Genomic DNA, 20,557 nt, shown 5'->3' on the forward strand with positions numbered 1-20,557 from the left:
GCCCCTAAATTAGGGAGGGGCAAATTAGACAGAGTTCCTGCTATTGACACCGATCCGATTACCTCTGCTGGAAGTGCGTACTTGTGGATATCGGGCGAGGACAGGATCAAGCTTAGCTAAGAAGCCCCCATTGTTCCCTCTGTGGTGAAATACACCGAGAATACGGAGAATCAACACCCAAGTATGAACAATGACCACTTAGACAAGGTACTAGAGGGTGCCTGGCATCTCTAGAATCATATCCTATCATATTTCAGGTTGGGAGGGAATGGGCGAGGGAGAAGGGAGAAAATTAAAAGAAATCTCTAAACACAAGCATGTTTTTCTTAATCCAGTATAGAAATTAACTATTTTGAAGTTGAATGCTTGAGGGGAGAAAGGGGAGAGGAAATTCTCACAACTAATGCTTGACTTTGGAATCATTTAATTTTTCTCCAGGTGTCAGAAAAGCTGGAGAAATGTCAGTCATCACACAGGCAGCTATTTTTGATACTGTACAGAAAATCAATAATGAACAAAAAAAGCTGCTACCCTAATCACCATTTTCAGTACATCCAAGTTAGTAGAATAGACAGCTTCTCCATATACAACCAAAACATTAACAAGACATTTTTCTGGCTCAAAAATTTATCATAGCTGTAGTGTATTTCATTCAGTGCCTCTTTGGCTATTGGTACAAGCTAAGGATGTTTTAGCACCATGAGATTTTAAGGCAGCAACTTTAGTTTTTCTTAAATATAGTAATCCATCTCAATTTAGAACCAGTTCATAATTGATGAAGTATGTTCAGCTGCATTTTAATTGGGGAGACAAAAAATAAATTAAACACAAATAATCAAAAGGGAAGACTCTTGGCCAGGCTTACTGGTACTTTCCATTTTCTGTGTTTTTTTCCAATAAACTAATGCACAAAGCTTAAATAATGTAATACCATCCAAAGATTATCAGAATAAGAGTGTGCTTTGGAGCTTTAGCTACTTAATGACTGCTCATCTGCAAACACTGTCCTTCTCCACTGTGGGTATCCAGACATTGGCCCGTACTTCCCCAGTGCGCAGGGCCCATGTATCCCAGAGGCCAGGTAGTTCGCAGTGTCCCTGGGAATCTCCCTTCATACATTTGAAGACCTGTCAAATATATGAATGGAGATCACCCCCAAAACATAGTAAAGCTTGTAAATAATTTTTTTAAAAACATCACATTTTTAAAATGACTTGAAAGTACTGTACAATAAATTAACTATTTTAAACAAAACTTTAAATTTTTCAAAAAAATAATTAAAGTTTTTTACGGGTAAAAATAAACTTACTTTTTAAAAAAAAAGTATTTTTAAATGATAAATCAGTGGAATTGTGTTTTTTAAAAAAAAACTTTTTTCAAACTCTTATCCTGGTAAAAGCAGGCCTTACCCCTGCTTTTACCAGGCGCAAGAATTGTAAGGGTTTTCTGCAGGTGGAGGGTCTCCAAAAAGCGGAACTCTCCGCCCGCAGAGGCCCTTCTCTAGGGCAGCCGGAGGATCTGTCAAGAGCTTTCTTGACAGATCGGAAATGCCGGTTTCCAGCACATATGCAGTGCATGCCTGAAACCGGCATTTCCAATGTCCCTACGGGTGGGTACACAGCGCGTACCCACCCGTAGGGATCGGAATATCCTGCCCAGTTAATTCTGTAACCCACTTCGTGAATTTTATTGACTGTTTACATTATTGTTTTTGCAATAAGATGTTAAGATAGCATGAATAACCTCTGCGCTCTGAAGTTAGTGTCTTCTCAGAATCTTTCTGAGCCTGAAATTCATTAAAATACCTGATGTCTGTGATGATGACGAGATGTTCACAGTCGCCTTGGTGACAATATAAGTAGGGATAGCCAACTTTAATATACATATCGTTGAAAGTGTAGTCCTCCATTTTAGCTGTATGAAATTTCCCATAGCCTCTGTCATGGGACTCTGCCCATTCAATAATGGTCCTGAAAACAGCGTAAATAGGGATCATCTTGTGCAGTAATAAAACAGATTGTGAAAGCACAAAGATGCAAATGAAATTACCTCTATTTAAAATGGAGGATGCAGTTTTAGCTAATCAAAGTTATGCTAATGTATAGAGAACTATTATTCTAACAAGCTTAATGGCAACCATTCATTAACACATTCAGGTCCACTGAATCACTAGAAGGAGGCTGTGAAGTTTGATAGTGGCATTCGCCTGTTGTCCTGGCCAACACTTAGCCCTTAACCAACTCTATCAATAAAAAATAGAAGTTGACATTCATGTCAATGCCGTCTGTGGGACCTTCCTGTGCACAGTGAACACTAGTAAGCTTGTACACTTGGAAACTTTTTCCCCCTGGGAACAGTACAAAATAAAAATGGATGTGATTGCCTGTAAATGAGTTACATGATAATTACAATTAATTAGTTTAAGTCACTTGAACGACTAACATCTCGGTTGTTGTCTTAAATTTTAGTCATTGCTATTTTTCATTTTGTATTTCTTCCCCACACTTCACTCCCCCTTACAATTTTCTTCCCTTCTCTCCTGAAGGTGCTGACTCTGTTGGCTACAGTTCCAGAGACTGCAGCTTTCCAGTATTTAGGATAACATTCAGTATGAGGTGGGCATCCTGATTAAAACAAAACTGGATTTGCCTACAAAACAACAAGTAGCTTCACTTGAAATGTAATTTGTTGGCTGTATTTGCATTGGGGCGGCCTGAGGATGTGTATTTCTTCCCCTTTCACAACTCATAGGAAAAGTAGATCAATACATAGGGATCTGCCAGAAATGTGCAGTAAATGCCAGAGTGTATTTCAACATTTCTTAGTTAAATCTGATTTTTATGAAAAAGTTTCATTCAACAACTATTTGTCACATTTAGGGTTTAGCCCAAAGCAATCTCAAACTTGTTGGAAACTACTTGATTTGATTGCATATCCACACAGCTGTACAAGCAAGTAGTTACAACTAATGCATTTGATACCCTCAGCTAATAGGGCGGGAAAGGAAGTTACATGAATGTTGCATTGTGCTATTTTACGAGGGCCACTGTACCTGCTCAAATTTCTGCACTCAGAATATCTCAAGTCATTATAGAAGGTTTCTTCAAAGAAGAAAAAGGCCGACTTGTACAAGTCCTATTAAAAAAAGGTAAGAGATTGTAATTTTTATTCATGGTGTACTAATTCTTAATATACATAAAAAACAAGCAATCAAATTAGCTGAAACAGGCATTAATCTCTTCATCAGCCAGATTCAAAAATGCAGCCTTTCCTAATATTTCATGAAGCAGTCCAATTTTTTTCTTCAATCAATTATAAATGTTATAATTTTGCTAAAACTCTTGTTTGCACGGCATCTGGTTTTGCATATTTAATTCACAATGTTTGGTAGGTGTTAATATTACTTTAACTGGTGGACCAAACAGAAGAGCCTGATGCCACCGGAGTTGAGAGTTGCTGGAAATTGAGAATTTGCTGGAGGTTGAGGGGTGATTTGATAGAGGTGTACAAGATTATGAGGGGTTTGGATAGGCTAGACGGGGAAAGGCTGATCCCACTAGTTAATGGTACAAGGACTAGAGGGCACCGATTTAAGGATTTAGGCAAGAGATACAGGGGGGGATGTGAGGAAAAACTGTTTTACGCAGCGAGTGGTGAGGACCTGGAACTCGCTGCCGGCGGAAGTGGTGGAAGCGGAGACACCCAATGTTTTCAAGGGGAGACTGGATAGGCACTTGAGAGAAATAAACTTGCAGGGCTACGGGGATAGAGCGGGGGAATGGGACTGACTGGATTGCTCTAGAGAGCCAGCACGGACTCGATTCGCCGAATGGGCTCCTTATGTGCCGTTATGACTCTACAAATCTGAAATAAAAACAGAAATTGCTGGAAATGCACAGAAATTTAAAGTTGACTAGCATCTGAAGGGAAAGATGGGTTAACATTTCAGCCTACAGAAATTAGGCTCAGTGAAAAGGTTAATTGTAAAAACCCACATTAATAACTTTTACATGCAACTGTTATAATTCTTTGCATCACCACTTCCCTCAACAGCAGTTTAGCAACTCAAATGTCATGTGCATGTTAGTTGTTGCATGAAGGACTTCATAAAAACTTTTGCAAAAAAAAGCTAAGTAACACTAGTGGATGTATAATCCTTGTGGATATCAAGCATCAAGCTGGAAAATTTCCTTCACTTTGAGCATTGTGTCAATTTTTTGAGCTGTTAAAACATTTGTATTAAATTATATAATCATTTATTTACCCAATTTTTTCTGCCAAGCTCATGGGACCTGCCCAATTGGCCATTCTCCCATTCTCTTCCCCCTTTACCACTCTTTTTATTCATTTCTGGGATGTGGGCATCACTGGCAAGGCCAGCATTTATTGCCCACCCCTAATTGCCCTCGAGAAGGTGGTGGTGAGCCGCCTTCTTGAACTGCTGTAGTCCATGTGGTGAAGGTACTCCCAGTGCCGCTAGGGAGGGAGTTTCAGGATTTTGACCCAGCGATGATGAAAGAACAGCGATATATTTCCAAGTCAGGATGATGTGTGACTTGGGAACTTGGAGGTGTTCTCATGTGCCTGCTGCCCTTGTCCTTCTAGGTGGTAGAGGTTGTGGGTTTGGGAGGTGCTGCCGAAGAAGCCTTGGCGAGTTGCTGCAGTGCATCTTGTAGATGGTACACACAGCAGCCACGGTGCGCCGGTGGTGGAGGGTGTGAATGTTTAAGGTGGTGGATGGGGTGCCAATCCTAAGGCCATTTAGTCTGACTGGAGTTTAGCTTCACAACTACTGGCTGCTTGGTGCTACCTTTCCCAAGTGACCATTTTTCCTGACTGAACAGACAGCAAGTCTATCTAGCCCAGGCTATTTGATTGTGGCTTACATAAAACGATCTTACGGTCACCAACAAACAGAAATACACTTTCCAGCAGAAGTCACTGATAGCCAGCAGGAGCAGTCACCCTGCAGGTTGGCAGTTACCAAGTATAATAGATTAGATTAGTTCTTAAGAGGCACAATCTGTTACTTTATCATTTGAAGTAAGTCTATCTGCTTTTGAGTGGAGACGATCCTTATCAGGGCAGAAGGCCTATGAGCAATTACCAAACAGGGTTTGTTGCTCTTTAACCTGCGCACTTTACCGTTACTTTTTCTAGACTTCAAGGCAAGCGCAAACACTAAAATTTGGGGACGTACCCATGACAGTGATCTGAAAGAGCCAAATAGTCTACAGTTTAAACAAGCAAAAAAATCCCTCAATCTCCTCCCTAATATCCTCTAACCATGCAGCTCTGTGCTCTCTTCTCCCACGATTCTCAACAGATAAAAAGATGGGTTTTGAGAAGTTTTTTTTTTTTTAAAAAGGAGAAAGTAGTAAAGAAGCAGAGGTTTAAGAATGGAAGTTCCACAGAACAGGGCCAGGAAATCTGAAAACTCAGGCGTGAAGGGGGGTGGGGGGGAAATGTAGGATGCAACGCAGACCAGAGTTGGTAGACTGAAGGGTGCGAGAGAGATGCCAAGTCTGAGGTTAGTTGCAGAGGTAGAGTGGAACAAGATGAGTACAAGGATTTTAAATTTAACATGTTGGAGAACAGGGAGGTAGTGTACATATACAAACTCCTATGCCTGTAACCTGTATCTCACTCCCATCACCCATCCTTGCCAACCTCTAATCACCAATGTATCAAATTAAAAATGTATCCTAATTTGCAAATGCATTCTTAGCCTTGCCCAACCAGCCATACATCTAAGCCTGTGCTCTTCGGTTCTCCCACTGACCTGTACATTGCCCCAGTCTCTCACGCTTTACACTAACCTACAAGCTACAAGATCATCACTCAGCTGAGCCACAGTGCACATGGGGAATCAGCTTATTACAGTGAGCCAGTCAATATAACCAGATTCTACAGTAGGTCGATGTTTCAATTAATACCAATCATGAGCTGATATAATGGCCCAGAAATTCGGGTCTCCACGGGTGAGTACGCACGGGGTACTCAAGCGTGGGCCCGATGGAAGTGCCAGTTTCTTGCATGCACTGCGTATGCGTGGGAAACCGGCACTTCCGATCCTCTGAACGAAGGGGTTCAGAGGTCGTGCGCGCGGGAGTCTGCGCGTGTGCTTTGAACTTACGTTTTTTTTTAAACAGGTTTTTCCATGAGGGTAAGTCTTTCGATTTTAGAAATGTAAAAACCAGGTGTAAGGCCTGCATTTTAAAAGGTAAGTGGTCAATTAATTAAAACATTTTTTCCACAGGTTTATTATTTTTAATAAATACTTTAAAGCAAGGTAAGTTTATTTTTAGCCCCGTTTGAATATAAAATTATTTTTTTCAAAAATTTAAATTTTTGTTTAAAAGTTATTTAATGTAATTTATAGTTTATTTAAAAAGTGTGATGATTTTTTAAAATTTATTTGAAGGTTTACTACTATTTTGGGGCCGTAGCATTTATAAGTTTTGACAGGTCTTCCTGTCACTACTTATGAATGGGCTTTTCCCTGCGCCGATTGGCAGCCCATGGCCCACGTGATCCCAGGGGACGCATCACACTAACTACGCCCCTGGGACACGCAAGCACTGCGCGCTGGCAGCTGGGCCAGGCCCCGGATCGGAATTCCACGGGGCCCTACAGCTCAACTGTCGGCGCGCAAGGTAAGTGCAGGTCGGGGGCTTGCACCCGCGGGAAGCCCCCGACCCGAATTTCTGGGCCAATAAAAAAAATACACTGTTGCCCCCAACACTGCCCAACTTCCTTCCTAGATTGTTAAACTTGAGGTCACTTGCGAGACTGCCCATGGTTTGCTAACCAGGATAGCAACATGGTAACTTGGCACATGCAGCAATGTAGGTCGACAGATGCAACTCCTATGGGAAGGAGACTGCAGCCTGGTGCTCGGGATTTTGGGGCACCCTGTCAAAACCTTCTGACAGAAGCTTTGGGAAGAGGAAACCGGTAACATCTAGATAGTTACTTGAAAACCTTTAACAACTGAGCCACATTTAATTGAATGCATCAGTATTTAATAGAGAATATTGTTATTTCCTATTATTTATGATGAAAGACTTACATTTACAGGAAACTTTGTGTTATCCGGAGGCTAAATGTCCGGCAAGCTCGAGCCACTGGCAAAAATCAGGAGCCATTTTGTTAGGTTTTTTTTCTTCTCGTGGCTTTTTTTCCCCAAACAGTCAGGCTCTGCAAAGTCTCTGTAGCTTAGCAACAGCTTCAGAGAGACGCTTCCAAGGTACGGGCCGACTGTTTAGAAGTTGTTGCTAAGCAACAGTGTTTGTTGTCAGATACGGAGATGAAAAGCTCCATATGCTTCAACATTAACGCTGGTGTGTCCGGCAGTTTTGAGGGAACGGCAACAGCTCGGTCCCGTCGGTGCCGGATAGCACAAAGTTTCCTGTATATAGCACCTTTCACAACCTCAGGATGTTCCAAAGCCAATGAAGTACTTTTGAAGTGTGGTCACTGTTGTAATGTAGGGAACGCGGCAGCCAATTTGCACACAGCAAGGTCCCACAAGCAGCAATGAAATAATGACCAGATAATCTGTATTTTTTTTTTTTTTTTTTATAAAGTGATGTTGGTTGAGGGATAAATATTGGCCAGGACACCAGGGAGAATTCCCGTTCTTCTTTGAAAGAGTGGCACAGGATCTTTTACATCCACCCGAGAGCAGACGGGGCCTCGGTTTAACATCTCATCCAAAAGACGGCACCTCCGACAGTGCAGCACTCCCTCAGCACTGCACTGGAGAGTCAGCGTAGATTATGTGCTCAAGTCTCTGGAGTGGGGCTTTAACCCACAACCTTCTGACTCAGGCGAGATTTATTTATTAATTGGCACCTCAAGCTTTGAATACAACCTATATACAAACAAATGCCTATAAGTGTTCTTGTTGTAGTACCTTCATTGTACAGCTATACTTGTATTTCTATTCACATTAACGGCTATATGTATATATAGCTGGGGTTTTTCAATTTACATGGCAGTTAATTGTTTTGTAAAAGGGAATTGTAATATTAGCTCAGTTCCCATTAGGCTGTGCTTAAAATATAGCCTTTTTTCCAGTCTTCTCTCCAGAAGGTTTCTGATTCAGCCTCTAGTACACCAAGTCTCCCCCAAGTGACAATTCTTAAAGCACGAGCATTGATAATAAGCATCGACAAGCAATTCCATCACAAATGGCATTGCACCTGATCCTGACTTGTTCTCCCCCGACGTCCACTGACATCATTAAATAATCAGGGATGGGAACCTTAGCAGATATTCTCTTCCCTTGGCTTGGGCACTGAGGCCAAGTGTAATCTCTCTATTGCCACCACAGCCAAAATCAACAAAGACAAGGAACTGTGTTCCATCTGGCTCAATTACACATTGCCTTTACCAACTCACGATTATTGCAGCTACGTAGCGCTTTCATTTTTACTCCTATACTACCACACCCTATCATGCCGTGTTAACTGTTAAGCATACTGTGTTAAACTAATGCACGGTTATTTACCAACAGGTTACATTTGTACAAACAGTATAATGTTTTTAGTTGCTATGTACCATTGTACTGAGCCCTGTCTATATTAACATGTCAGTACGACTATATGGATCAAATGTTAAGACTGGTAAACCAGTGCACACTGCAGTAGTGTAATGGGTGGGTAAAGCTCTACAAAAGGCTATACATAAGCACATGACAATAATCAATACAAAGGGCAAAGATAAACTGACAGTGTGCTACATCACTGTTCAAACACAGCTGCTGATATATTAATTAGCCAACAGTGTGGCTTGTAACCTCCTGTGGAAATTCATTGCAATGGCTCATTCCAACACCCATCTGGGCATTAACACTGAGCAGCCAGAGTCGCTGGACAACAGTAATTGTCTTGTGATGAGGAGCAAGAGGTCAATCAAAACTGAGCTCTAGCAGATCCAAGAAATACACCCTCCTTTGCCACTCAGATTATCAAAACTGTTACTACCTCTGCCAAAGCTTTGTATAACATCCTCAGAGACACAGGAAATACTTACTCTTTCTCAAAGGTACCAAGAAACCTGCAACAGAATTTGTACAGCTACTTTGTTTGAAAGGTGACCATATTTAACTCTGGGTATCTCCATCTGTCCAAGACCTGTCCTTCAGCTTTTGTATACAGGGTCCAATGGATCGCAAAAGAACAGAAGCGTATACCTTGCTAATATGCTCTGGAGCTAGGTCTGGAGTGTTGCTGAATTCTCCACCAATCTGAAGGTCACTGACACACGAGATGGCATCCCTTAGCTCAGTCAGTTTCTGACTACCCAGCACAAGCATGGTGTGGTGGGGCTTCTTCTCCTTGTGCTGTCAGCAAATAAGTCAAACGTTTCAGTGGAGTTACATTATCTTTGAACACAAAACACCCTTATTTCACTAAACAAAAACAAATGAACTTGCAAATATGTCAGTAAAATGGAACTGTTTCAACATTAATACTGAAACTGGTAAAAAAAACTTATTAAAGTAATGGCCCATAATTTGCTGTCAGCAGCGAAGCAAAGGAGTTCAGTAAGCTTCCCACAAAGATCTCAATCACTGTGGGGAGAAGTTTGGGTTTTCCGACACGCAATTGAAATCAACGCAAATTAATGGGGATTCCCAGTGAAGATCTGCTGTGACGTCAACAAGCTGTCTAAGCAGCCAAACAAAACGCAGATTTCTCAGACAGCGAACCAGGAAGTGGATAAGCTTCTTGATGCTAACTTTTTTTTAAATGTTAGAGCAAAACAAGATTGGGGCTCTCACATGGGCAAAAGGCAAATCTGAAATAAAGATGAACATTAAAAAAAAATTGATACTCTACAAAATTAAAATGAGTTTTTCAGGGCCATAACCTTTGTTTAGCAGTCAATACGCTGTTTAAACTCCAGTTACACTAATCTAAATGGGTCTAACTTTAATGGGGTATTTAACAGCGGTATTACCGCGGAAGAGCCGAGGTTTCTCAGTTTCACTGATTTCCTTGATTATGCAGATTGCCGGCTGTGGGCCACAGCACTGCCAGTATCGGAGCAGTGAATGACTGACCGCAACTTCAGAATTTCTGCTTTAGGATGCGCATGCGCTACATCCTGAAGTTGCGGTCAGTTTCAATGGGTAATTACAGCGAACGTTGTTCATTCGCTGTTATTACCCACCGCAAATTCCGGGCTGATGTGTTTTAGAGCTTTTCTCGCCACTGACGGAGAGTTTATACAGTGAGCAGCTGAGCTATGGAGATTAGGAACGCTAATCTCAGCCACAGTGACAGTAGGGCATTACAATCAGCCTCAGCATTCAGCAAGAAAAGTCAGCTAGGGTTCCTTCCCACTCCAAATGGTTACACAGCAACCACTGCTGGAAACGTTAGCTTGGATGTCAAAACACAAGCAGTATCATGTGCGGCACTAATGGCACGTCAAATAGCACGCTGATTTCTTTTTAAAGTGCTTCATCTGAAAATTACAGTATTATATCAGCAATTAACATGTTAAACTTGACAAACATACTTAATCAGTAAATGCAGGTTTTTGTTTCGATCTCTAGCAATTAAGTAAGCCGTAGAAATAATTAAGTGTTTTGGGTAACTTATTCCACATAAGATATAAAAGGTTTAATGCAGTTTTGTCCAATAGAAGTTGCTGACTAGCCACAGGTGTGGCTAGACACCATTTTAGTCACATGCACTAATTTTAGTAGAAAACACCTTACATACACTGGCAAAACTGAGATGAGGAGGAACTACTTCACTCAGAGGGTGGTAGGTCCATGGAATATGCTGCCCCAAAAAGCTGTAGAAGCTACATCATTACATAAATTTAAAACAGAAATAGACAGTTTCCTAGAAGTAAAGGGAATTAAAGGTTACGGGGAGCGGGCAGGAATTTGGACATGAGTCTAGGTTCGGATCGGTCATGGCCCTGTGGGTAGCGGAGCGGGCCCAGGGGCCGTGTAGCCTGATCCTGCTCCTATTTCGTGTGTCTAATTCTGTTAGATTCAGGAGATGGTTCTGTGATAGTGGATTGGCGGTTAGGATCAGATCAGCCATGATCTTATTGAATGGCGGAGCAGGCTCGAGGGGCCGATTGGCCTACTCTTGCTCCTATTTCTTATGTTCTTATGTAATACAGGTAAATGTACTTCACATGGGCATATGTACTTTAACATTTACTACTATTCAGTAACCAAGGAAGTAAAGCACAAAGTTTGCTGTTTTATTCAAACTTTTGGTTGTTTTAAGCATAGGGCTAAGCAGCAATGGTATTAAAATATAAAGCGAGTGTTTTTATGTCAATACTAGAGTGCCTTTTCAGCAACTTAGGAGCACTACACTTTTTTTTTATTGCTGTGCCACTGACTTTCATTGGAGCCCACTGGATCACCATTGCATCCAATGGGTGCTCACAGCAGTGAGTGTTGCTCATATGCAGCACATAATATAAAGTCCATTTAGGTTGTACACTGCAGTAGACAGGCTTTTTTTTAAATTTGTTTATGGGATGTGGGCATCGCTAGCAAGGCCAGCATTTATTACCCATCCCTAATTGAATTCGAGAAGGTGGTGGTGAGCCGCCTTCTAGAACTGCTGCAGTCCGTGTGGTGAAGGTACTCCCACAGTGCTGTTAGGTAGGGAGCTCCAGGATTTTGACCCAGCGATGAAGGATCGGCGATATACTTCTAAGTCAGGATGGTGTTCCCATGCGCCTGCTGCCCTTGTCCTTCTAGGTGGAAGAGGTTGTGGGTTTGGGAGGGGCTGCCGAAGAAGCGTTGTCGAGTTGCTGCAGTGCATCTTGTAGATGGTACACACTGCAGCCACGGTACGCCCGTGGTGGATGGGGTGCCAATCAAGCGGGCTGCTTTGTCCTGGATAGTGTCGAGCTTCATGAGTGTTGTAGGAGCTGCACTCATCCAGGCAAGTGGAGAGTATTCCATCACACTCCTTACTTGTGCCGTGTAGATGGTAGAAAGGCTTTGGGGAGTCAGGTGGTGAGACACTCGCCGCAGAATACCTAGCCTTTGACCTGCTCTTGTTGCCACAGTATTTTTGTGGCTGGTCCAGTTAAGTTTCTGGTCAACGGTGACCCCCAGGATATTGATGGTGGGGGATTCGGCGATGGTAGTGCCGTTGAATGTCAAGGGGAGGTGGTTAGACTCTCGCTTGTTGGAGATAGTCATTGCCTGGCCCTTCTGTGGCTCAAATGTTACCTGCCACTTATCAGCCCAAGCCTGAACGTCGTCCAGGTCTTGTTACATGCGGGCATGGACTGCTTCATTATCTGAGGAGTTGTGAATGGCGCTGAACACTGTGCAGTCATCAGCGAACATCCCCATTTCTGACCTTATGTTGGAGGGAAGGTCATTGATGAAGCAGCTGAAGATGGTTGGGCCTAGGACACTGCCCTGAGGAACTCCTGGGCTGTGATGATTGACAACCACCACAACCATCTTCCTTTGTGCTAGGTATGACTCCAGCCAGTGGAGCGTTTTCCCCCCCATTCCCACAAGACAGATGCCTGATTGACAGCTGTGTTAATACAGGGCAATGTACTTCTTACTTTTTAGACTTGTTTCAAGATACATGATTAATATGTTGTAGGCTTACTCTTTGGTATCAGCTACAGGACTGGGCTCAAGGCAAAGGTTAGGGCATGTGGAATTGTGAAGGAATAAGCCATATAACCGATTCAGAAAAATACACCATCTTATGAAAGTATTCTGGCCTTATTAAAACATGACAAACTGGGTTTGGAAATTTAGAAACCTAACTATGAAATAGCTATGAAAGCATTCTGGCTATTGAGATAAGATAGTTGTTGACTCTGAATAAATAACCTTATTGAAACAGAAGGTGAAGGGCTCCGACAAGCTGAACTTTTGTGAAAAAAACAATGGTTCGCCCTGGATAAGGTGTTCTAATTTACTTCGTAAAGAAGCACATAAGATAAGGAACATCTGCCATCGTAAATTTGACAAAGTAAGGAACACCTGCCGTCACACCATTTTTTATATGGTAAACTTAGAACACCTAGAGATGAGACATGATTCTGTAATGCTACCAGCTGATGTGGCTGTAAGAATTGCAGAAGTCGGCATAAAAATGACTGGAGACAATTAGCTTGCATCAGCAAAAAACCTTAAAGGAAATACCACTGGAAAAGGGTATAAATATTGAACTCTCAAATGGGAAAACAGACTCGCTTTAATCGGGCAAAGCGTTTCTCGGCTTCAGAGGCGGCTCTGTAGTCTCCAACTCTTTGTACCTCGGGGATCAAAGGTATTTGATATTGGTGGATATCCTGTAGAACACTAAGAACTGCAATACTGTAGTGAAGTTAAGATTTAAAAGTAAGATTCTCTGTTAATAATAAGATAGCATTTTTTCTCTTTTTAAAACTGTTATGTTGCAATTGACTTGATTCACCAACTGTAAATTGCATGTCGGTTCTTTAATAAAACTATATATTTTTAGAATTGTCTCAAGATTTCTGTATCAAAAACTCGCAAACTCAATTTCTGTACACTCTTTGGTGAGGAGTTGCAGAATTCTGGGGGAGTTTTCCGGACCTTCATAATATCCAGAACGTTACAGTCTAGCTAAACTTATTAAAAGCTCTATCTGGAGGACAGTAACATTCTCGGGTTGTTCCTTTCCTTTAGGGAGAGATAACCAGGACCTTTAGACCCAATTAAGCGTCTTTAGGAATTGGCTACCTCAAACTTTAGTTGAAAGTGAAAGTCTGAGAAATACGCCTGATCCGGGGTAGCCCTAAAGGGGTTAGGACTAGTAATTATCCCTTCAGAATCAGGGGACAAATAGCTGATACTACAGGAAGTGATTGAGGCAAATAGCTTAGATGCTTTCAAAAGGAAATAGACGAGTACATGAGAGAAAAGGAAATAGAAAGATATGCCGATAGGCTGAGATGAGATTCGTAGAATAGGACACTCTTGTGGAGTATAAACACCAGCACAGACTAGCTGGGCCGAATGGTCTGTTTCTGTGCTGTATATTCAATGTAATTCACAATGACCAAAACCCATGCTTATTTTGTCTTACCATTTTACCAACAAGGTTAAAGTACACATATATACGTCATGCGAATGAGTATTGAGATCACATGCCCAACGCCTGTATCTATTATTATTTTTATTTACTAATCAGAAGTGCAACTCGTCACACCTAGATTCACAATTAGCCACCTGTGGCTAGTGGCTAACGTATAGGACAACATTGGTTTAATGTAGAGCCTAATATAAGCGCACACCCACCTTAGTAAATATAACAGGGGAGTAGACATTAATAGTTAGGACCACCTCTCCAGCTGGAATGGAATCTTCTGGATGATTGGGCTTCCTTCCAACCGTTTGCATTTCCTAAATTTCACAAAATAAAGACAAATCACAAGACGTAATCCCTGTAATTAACTGTGAGTGCCAGATTTTCAAATTAAGCAGAATTCTGGAAAAATCTGGGTTGAATTTTGCCTCCCTTTTGGATCACGAATTTAGTAGCACTTAAGATACAGTTAAGTATGCCCTCAAATAATATCATGTTCTGACTAGGATGTGATGGGTTTAAAGTCTAATTCAACACAATGAGGTCACAAGCCATTTATAAGTTCAGTGAGTGATAATCATAGAATAGAATCATAGAATGGTTACAGCACAGGAGGCTGCTATTCGGCCCGTCGAGCCCATGCTGGCTCTCTGCAAGAGCACTTCAGCTAGTCCCACTCCCCCACCCTTTCCCTGTAGCCCTGCAAAATTTTTTCCCTTCAGGTACTTATCCAATTCCCTTTTGAAAGCCATGATTGAGTCTGCCTCACCGCCCTTTCAGGCAGTGCATTCCAGATCCTAACCACTCGCTACGTAAAAAAGTTTTTCCTCATGTTGCCTTTGGTTCTTTTGCCAATCACATTGAATCTGTGTCCTTTGGTTCTCGACCCTTCTGCCAATGGAAAAGTTTATCTCTATCTATTCTGTCTAGACCCCTCATGATTTTGAACACCTATCCAATCTCCTCTCAACCTTCTCTGCTCCAAGGTGAACAACACCAGCTTCTCCAATCTATCCATGTAATTGAAGTCCCCCATCCCTGGAATCATTCTCATAAATCTTTTCTGCACCCTAAGGCCTTCACATCCTTCCTAAAGTACGGTGCCCAGAATTGGACACAATACTCCAGCCGTGGCCGAACCAGTGTTTTTTAAAGGTTCATAACTTCCTTGCTTTTGTACTCTATGCCTCTATTTATGAAGCCCAGGATCTCGTATGCTTTTTTAACTGCTTTCTCAACCTGCCCTTCCACCTTCAACGATTTGTGCACATATACCTCCAGTTCTCTCTGTTTATGCACCCCCCTTTAGGATTGTACCCTTTAGTTTATGTTGCCTCTCCTCATTCTTTCTACCAAAATGTATCACTTCGCACTTTTCTGCGTTAAATTTCATCTGCCACATGTCTGCCCATTTCACCAGCCTGTCTATGTCTTTTTGAAGTCTATCACTATCCTCCTCACTGTTCACTCTACTTCCAAGTTTTGTGTCATCTGCAAATTTTGAAATTGTGCCATGTACTCCCAAGTCCAAGTTATTAATATAGATCAAGAAAAGGTCCTAGTACCGACCCCTGGGGAATACCACTGTATATCTTCCTCCAGTTCGAAAAACAACCATTCACCACTACTCTCTGTATTTCCTGTCACTTAGCCAATTTCGTTTCCATGCTGCCACTGATCCTTTTATTTCATGGGCTTCAATTTTGCTGGTAAGCCTATTATCACAGAATCACAGAAACCTCACAGTACAGATAGAGGCCATTTCGGCCCATCGAGCCTGCAGAGACACATATCCCACCCGATCCCCATAACCCCTACACCAACACATATCCCACCCTATCCCCGTAACCCCACGTATTTAATCCCCCTAACACTAAGGGTCAATTTTTTTATCATAGCCAATCAACCTAACCCGCACATCTTTGGACTGTGGGAGGAAACCGGAGCACCCGAAGAAAACCCACGCAAACACGGGGAGAATGTGCAAACTCCACAGTCACCCGAGGCCGGATTCGAACCCGGGTCCCTGGCGCTGTGAGGCAACAGTGCTAACCACTATGCCACCGTGCTGCCCTTTATGTGGCACTTTATCCAACGCCTTTTGGAAGTCCATATACACGACGTCAATCGCATTGCCCTCATCGAACCTCTCTGTTACCTCAACAAAAATCTCGATCAAGTTAGTTAAATACGATTTGCCTTTAACAAATCCGTGCTGGCTTTCTTTAATTAATCCGCACTTGTCCAAGTGACTGTTAATTTTGTCCCTGATTATCGTTTGCATAAGCTTCCCCACTATCGAGGTTAAACTGACTGGCCTGTAGTTGCTGGGTTTATCTTTACACCCTTTCTTGAACAAGGGTGTAACATTTGCAATTCTCCAGTCCTCTGGCAACACGCCCATATCCAAGGAGGATTGGAAGATTATAGCGAGTACCTCCGCGATTTCCTCCTTAACCTCCCTCAGCATCCTAGCATGCATCCCACCCGGTCCTGGCGACTTATCAACTTTACGTTCGGACAGCCTTTCTAGTGCCTCCTTTTTATCTATTTTTATCTCATCCAGTATCTCCACGGTTAGCTTCACGAAAATGGCATCTCGCCCTTAACATCCGTGAATTTCATGAAGTTGCACATTAATTGCCCATTAAACTCGCCATAGAAAGTGAGGTTAATTAATTAACAGCGCAAGACAACATTTAACGATGTGATAATTATTAATAAAAACAGAAAATGCTGGAAACACTCAACAGGCCAGCCAGCATCTGTGGAGAGAAAAAAGAGTTAAGGTTTCAGGTCGATCAATTCTGATGAAAGGTCATCGACCTGAAACATTAACTCTGTTTCTCTCTCCAAGATGCTGCCTGATCCACTGAGTTTTTCTAGCATTTTCTGCTTTTGTAGTATTTTACTTGTGATCATTGTTAAAAACTGCCAATCAACCCCCCCCCACCCCAGCCCAGAAAGTGAACAATTAAAAGTGTGGCGTCTCTTTCCTTCAGGTAGTGAATTGCGGGAGATTTTTAAACTGCCAAATTTTATCTTTTTAATTTTTCTTACTTTGCCTTTGTCTTTTTTCTCTCTCACTAATTCAATCTTTCTTTCCCTCTCTTTATTTCTCTTTCTGTATCTGATTTGTTATTGAGATCACCCACTCTAATTCAGTCCCTGGGCTGGATTTGTGATAATGTAGATAGAGAGGGATGGGTGGAGGTGCAAGGTAAGCTGGTGCGAGTAAGGATGTGCAGGAGTAGGGTATGGAAGGCAGAGTGATGGGGATGCGATGGGTGGCACAGCAGGGTGGCAGGAGAGCTGGTTGGCGGTTTCTGGTCCCGCTCCAGTCTGCAGCCGCTCTCTGAAAAAGATTTTCCATAGACTGACCTTGTTAAGCCCGCCCAGTGGGGTTCCCGGCCAATTAACAGGAAGCGGGTCTGATGATGTCATTTGACGACGTGTCATCAGCCAGTTTCCTTAAAGGGACCACGGCCACATTGATTTTGACAGTTCCGCTGTCAGTGTTCTACAGCATTGAGGTGCTGCAAACACGGACAAGCACTGCATAGAGATGCACAGCTGCACCCAGGCTCACGCATGACTCCCTCCATAGACTTAGGGAGTTTGAAAAACTGTTTTTCCTTACTTCCCACATTTAAAAAAGCAATTCTCCCTCCCTTTAGACCAACCAACACTCTCAGGTGAAAGGGGCAGGGGGAGTGGGGAAACAGATGAGTGTTTTCAAGCCTCTGGTCTTTCTGCTCATGAGTCAACATCTAGCAAAGAGTGGGTAAAAAAAGAATCCGAGACTGACTTGCTCCCCCACTCTGCAAAAGTATCGAGTCTTTGCTTGACTGCCACTGAAAGTAGAAACTTTGATGGTACAGAATCACAGCATTCCAGAATATTCAACCATTTTCCCAGATTTAATCATTTTTTTCTCCAGAATATGGAAAGTTTAAAGCGAATCCCCAAATTTAAATACTTTTGGCTTTACAATCTTGAATCTACAAGTCTGCATTTCATGCTCAATTTTTGTTGCTTAGTTGGAGCAATATGTCATGATCAGAGCCTTACAGGTTTGAAATTCAAATAGGATTTACTAAAATATGGTTTCTGACCTAAAAGTATTATAATTTTGATTAAAGCAAATATACTTACATGTTCATGTGCAAACGTTTCTTGCCTACAGGTACGATCATATATCAAACGTTCCTCTCTCTTTTCAATCATTTTCTTTCGGATTCTGTACAAGAAAAGAATTTCAAAGTAAGAGCTTTAGTTTTAAAATAAATACCAACAGGGAAGGCTGACAGGCACCCTATCACAGCATCGAACTGTTTGACTCCAATATTCTACAAGTCCATTCCAAGTGCTGACCAACTCTGCATGAGGAATTCTTGACAATGGTCCTAAATTCTTTGAGGACGTAACATACAGGGTGGATAAAGGGGAACCAGTGGATGTAGTGTATTTGGACTTCCAAAAGGCATCTGACAAGGTGCCACACAAAAGATTACTGATCAAGATAAAAAAAAATCACAGGATTGGGGGTAATATACTGGCATGGGTGGAAGATTGGCTATCTAACAGAAAACAAAGAGTTGGGATAAATGGTTCATTCTCGGGCTGGCAATCAGTAACTAGTGGTGTTCCGCAGGGGTAGTGCTGGGACCCCAACTCTTTACAATCTATATTAATGATTTGGAGGAAGGGACTGAGTGCAACATATCCAAGTTTGCTGACGATACAAAGATGGGAGGGAAAGCAGTGAGTGAGGACATAAAAAACCTGCAAAAGGACAGACAGGCTAGGTGAGTGGGCGGAGATTTGGCAGATGGAATAGAATATTGGTAAGTGTGAGGTTATGCACTTTGGCAGAAAAAAATCAAAGAGCAAGTTATTATCTAAATGGAGAGAAACTGCAAAGTGCTACAGTACAAAGGGATCTGGGGGTCCTGGTGCATGAAACGCAAAAAGTTAGTATGCAGGTGCAGCAGGTGATCAGGAAGGCCAATGGAATCTTGGCTTTTATTGCAAGGGGGATGAAGTATAAAAACAGGGAAGTCTTGCTGCAGTTATACAGGGTATTGGTGAGGCCACACCTGGAATACTGCGTGCAGTTTTGGTTTCCATATTTAAAAGATATACTTGCTCTCGAGGCGGTTCAGAGAAGGTTCACTCGGTTGATTCCGGAGATGAGGGGGTTGACGTACGAGGAAAGGTTGAGTAGGCTGGGCCTCTACTCATTGGAGTTCAGAAGAATGAGAGGCGATCTTATCGAAACATATAAGATTGTGAGGGGGATTGATCGGGTGGATGCGGTGAGGATGTTACCACTGATGGGCGAGACTAGAACTAGGGGGCATAATCTTAGAATAAGGGGCTTCCCTTTCAAAACTGAGATGAGAAGAAACTTCTTTACTCAGAGGGTAGTTAATCAATGGAATTTGCTACCACAGAGAGCTGTGGAAGCTGCAACATTAAATAGATTTAAAACAGAGATAGACAGTTTCTTAGCAGATAAGGGAATTAGGGGTTACGGGGAGAGGGCAGGGAAATGGACGCGAGTCTAGGTTCGGATCAGCCATGATCCTATTGAATGGCGGAGCAGGCCCGAGGGGCCGTATGGCCTACTCCTGCTCCTACTTCTTATGTTATGCTCTTATTTGGTTTTCACTGGTATTTTTCTGCCCTGCATGTATTATTTTTAAATGGTCTTTGCTCGCAGTTTCTTCTTCCGCTAATACAGATGGTTTAGGTGTAGTTTCTTTTAAATGAACAAATGCAGGATAAACAGATGTTAAGACTGCCATTTCACAAAATCATGTGATCCAGAGAAAATACCATTTATTTGAAGTTAAAGGGGATGACACCACCGGACGTCTCAAAGCACTTTACAGCCAATTAAGTACTTTTTGAAGTGTAGTCACTGTTGTAATGTGGGAAATATTGAAAGATATAAAGGGAAAAAGTACATGTCATAATGTTCCCCTACATTACAACAGTGACCACACTTCAAAAGTAAAGCACTTTGGGATGCTTGGAGGTTGTAAAAGGCACTGTAGAAATGCAAGTTCTTTCTCAGTACTATGTTTCTATAGTGTTATTATCCTGTGAATGAATATGACTTCAAAAAGATTGCAATTTAATACATGTTCCAATGTGTCACTGGTGATGCTGGTATTGAAAGCAATCTGTGGTCTGCAGTTCACCATGAAAAGGCAGCTTTTGTAAATAACATAAGAAATAGGAGCAGGAATAGGCCATTTGGCCCTTCAAGTCTGCTCCGCCATTCAATAGGATCATGGCTGATCTTCTACCTCATCTCCACTTTCCTGCACTATCCCCATATCCCTTGATTCCCTTAATATTCAAAAATCTAGCGATTTCTGTCTTGAATATACCCAATGACTGAGCCTCCACAGCCCTCTGGGGTAGAGAATTCCAAAGATTTACCACCCTCTGAGTGAAGAAATTTC

The 20,557-nt window shown here is 42.1% G+C and overlaps 1 protein-coding gene across 2 annotated transcripts in view; it reads right to left on the bottom strand.

The window, feature by feature from the left end:
• The window catches only part of snapc3 (small nuclear RNA activating complex, polypeptide 3), a 49,446-nt gene that overhangs the window by 14,430 nt on the left and 14,459 nt on the right, over positions 1 to 20,557 (bottom strand). The window contains exons 3-7 of one of the 2 annotated variants that reach the window (XM_085982632.1): positions 18,237 to 18,321; positions 14,294 to 14,398; positions 9,200 to 9,349; positions 3,053 to 3,135; positions 1,806 to 1,970 (exon numbers count right to left, since the gene is read on the bottom strand). In XM_085982632.1, the coding sequence (XP_085838758.1) occupies positions 1,806 to 1,970; positions 3,053 to 3,135; positions 9,200 to 9,349; positions 14,294 to 14,398; positions 18,237 to 18,321 (588 nt within the window). The remainder of the gene's footprint in view (positions 1 to 1,805; positions 1,971 to 3,052; positions 3,136 to 9,199; positions 9,350 to 14,293; positions 14,399 to 18,236; positions 18,322 to 20,557) is intronic. The other variant, XM_085982640.1, reaches the window with a different exon arrangement.

Source organism: Somniosus microcephalus, chromosome 1 (genome assembly GCF_052327205.1).
Source record: "Somniosus microcephalus isolate GS21.2 chromosome 1, FLI_Smic_1.0, whole genome shotgun sequence".
NCBI classification, from domain to species: Eukaryota; Metazoa; Chordata; class Chondrichthyes; order Squaliformes; family Somniosidae; genus Somniosus; species Somniosus microcephalus.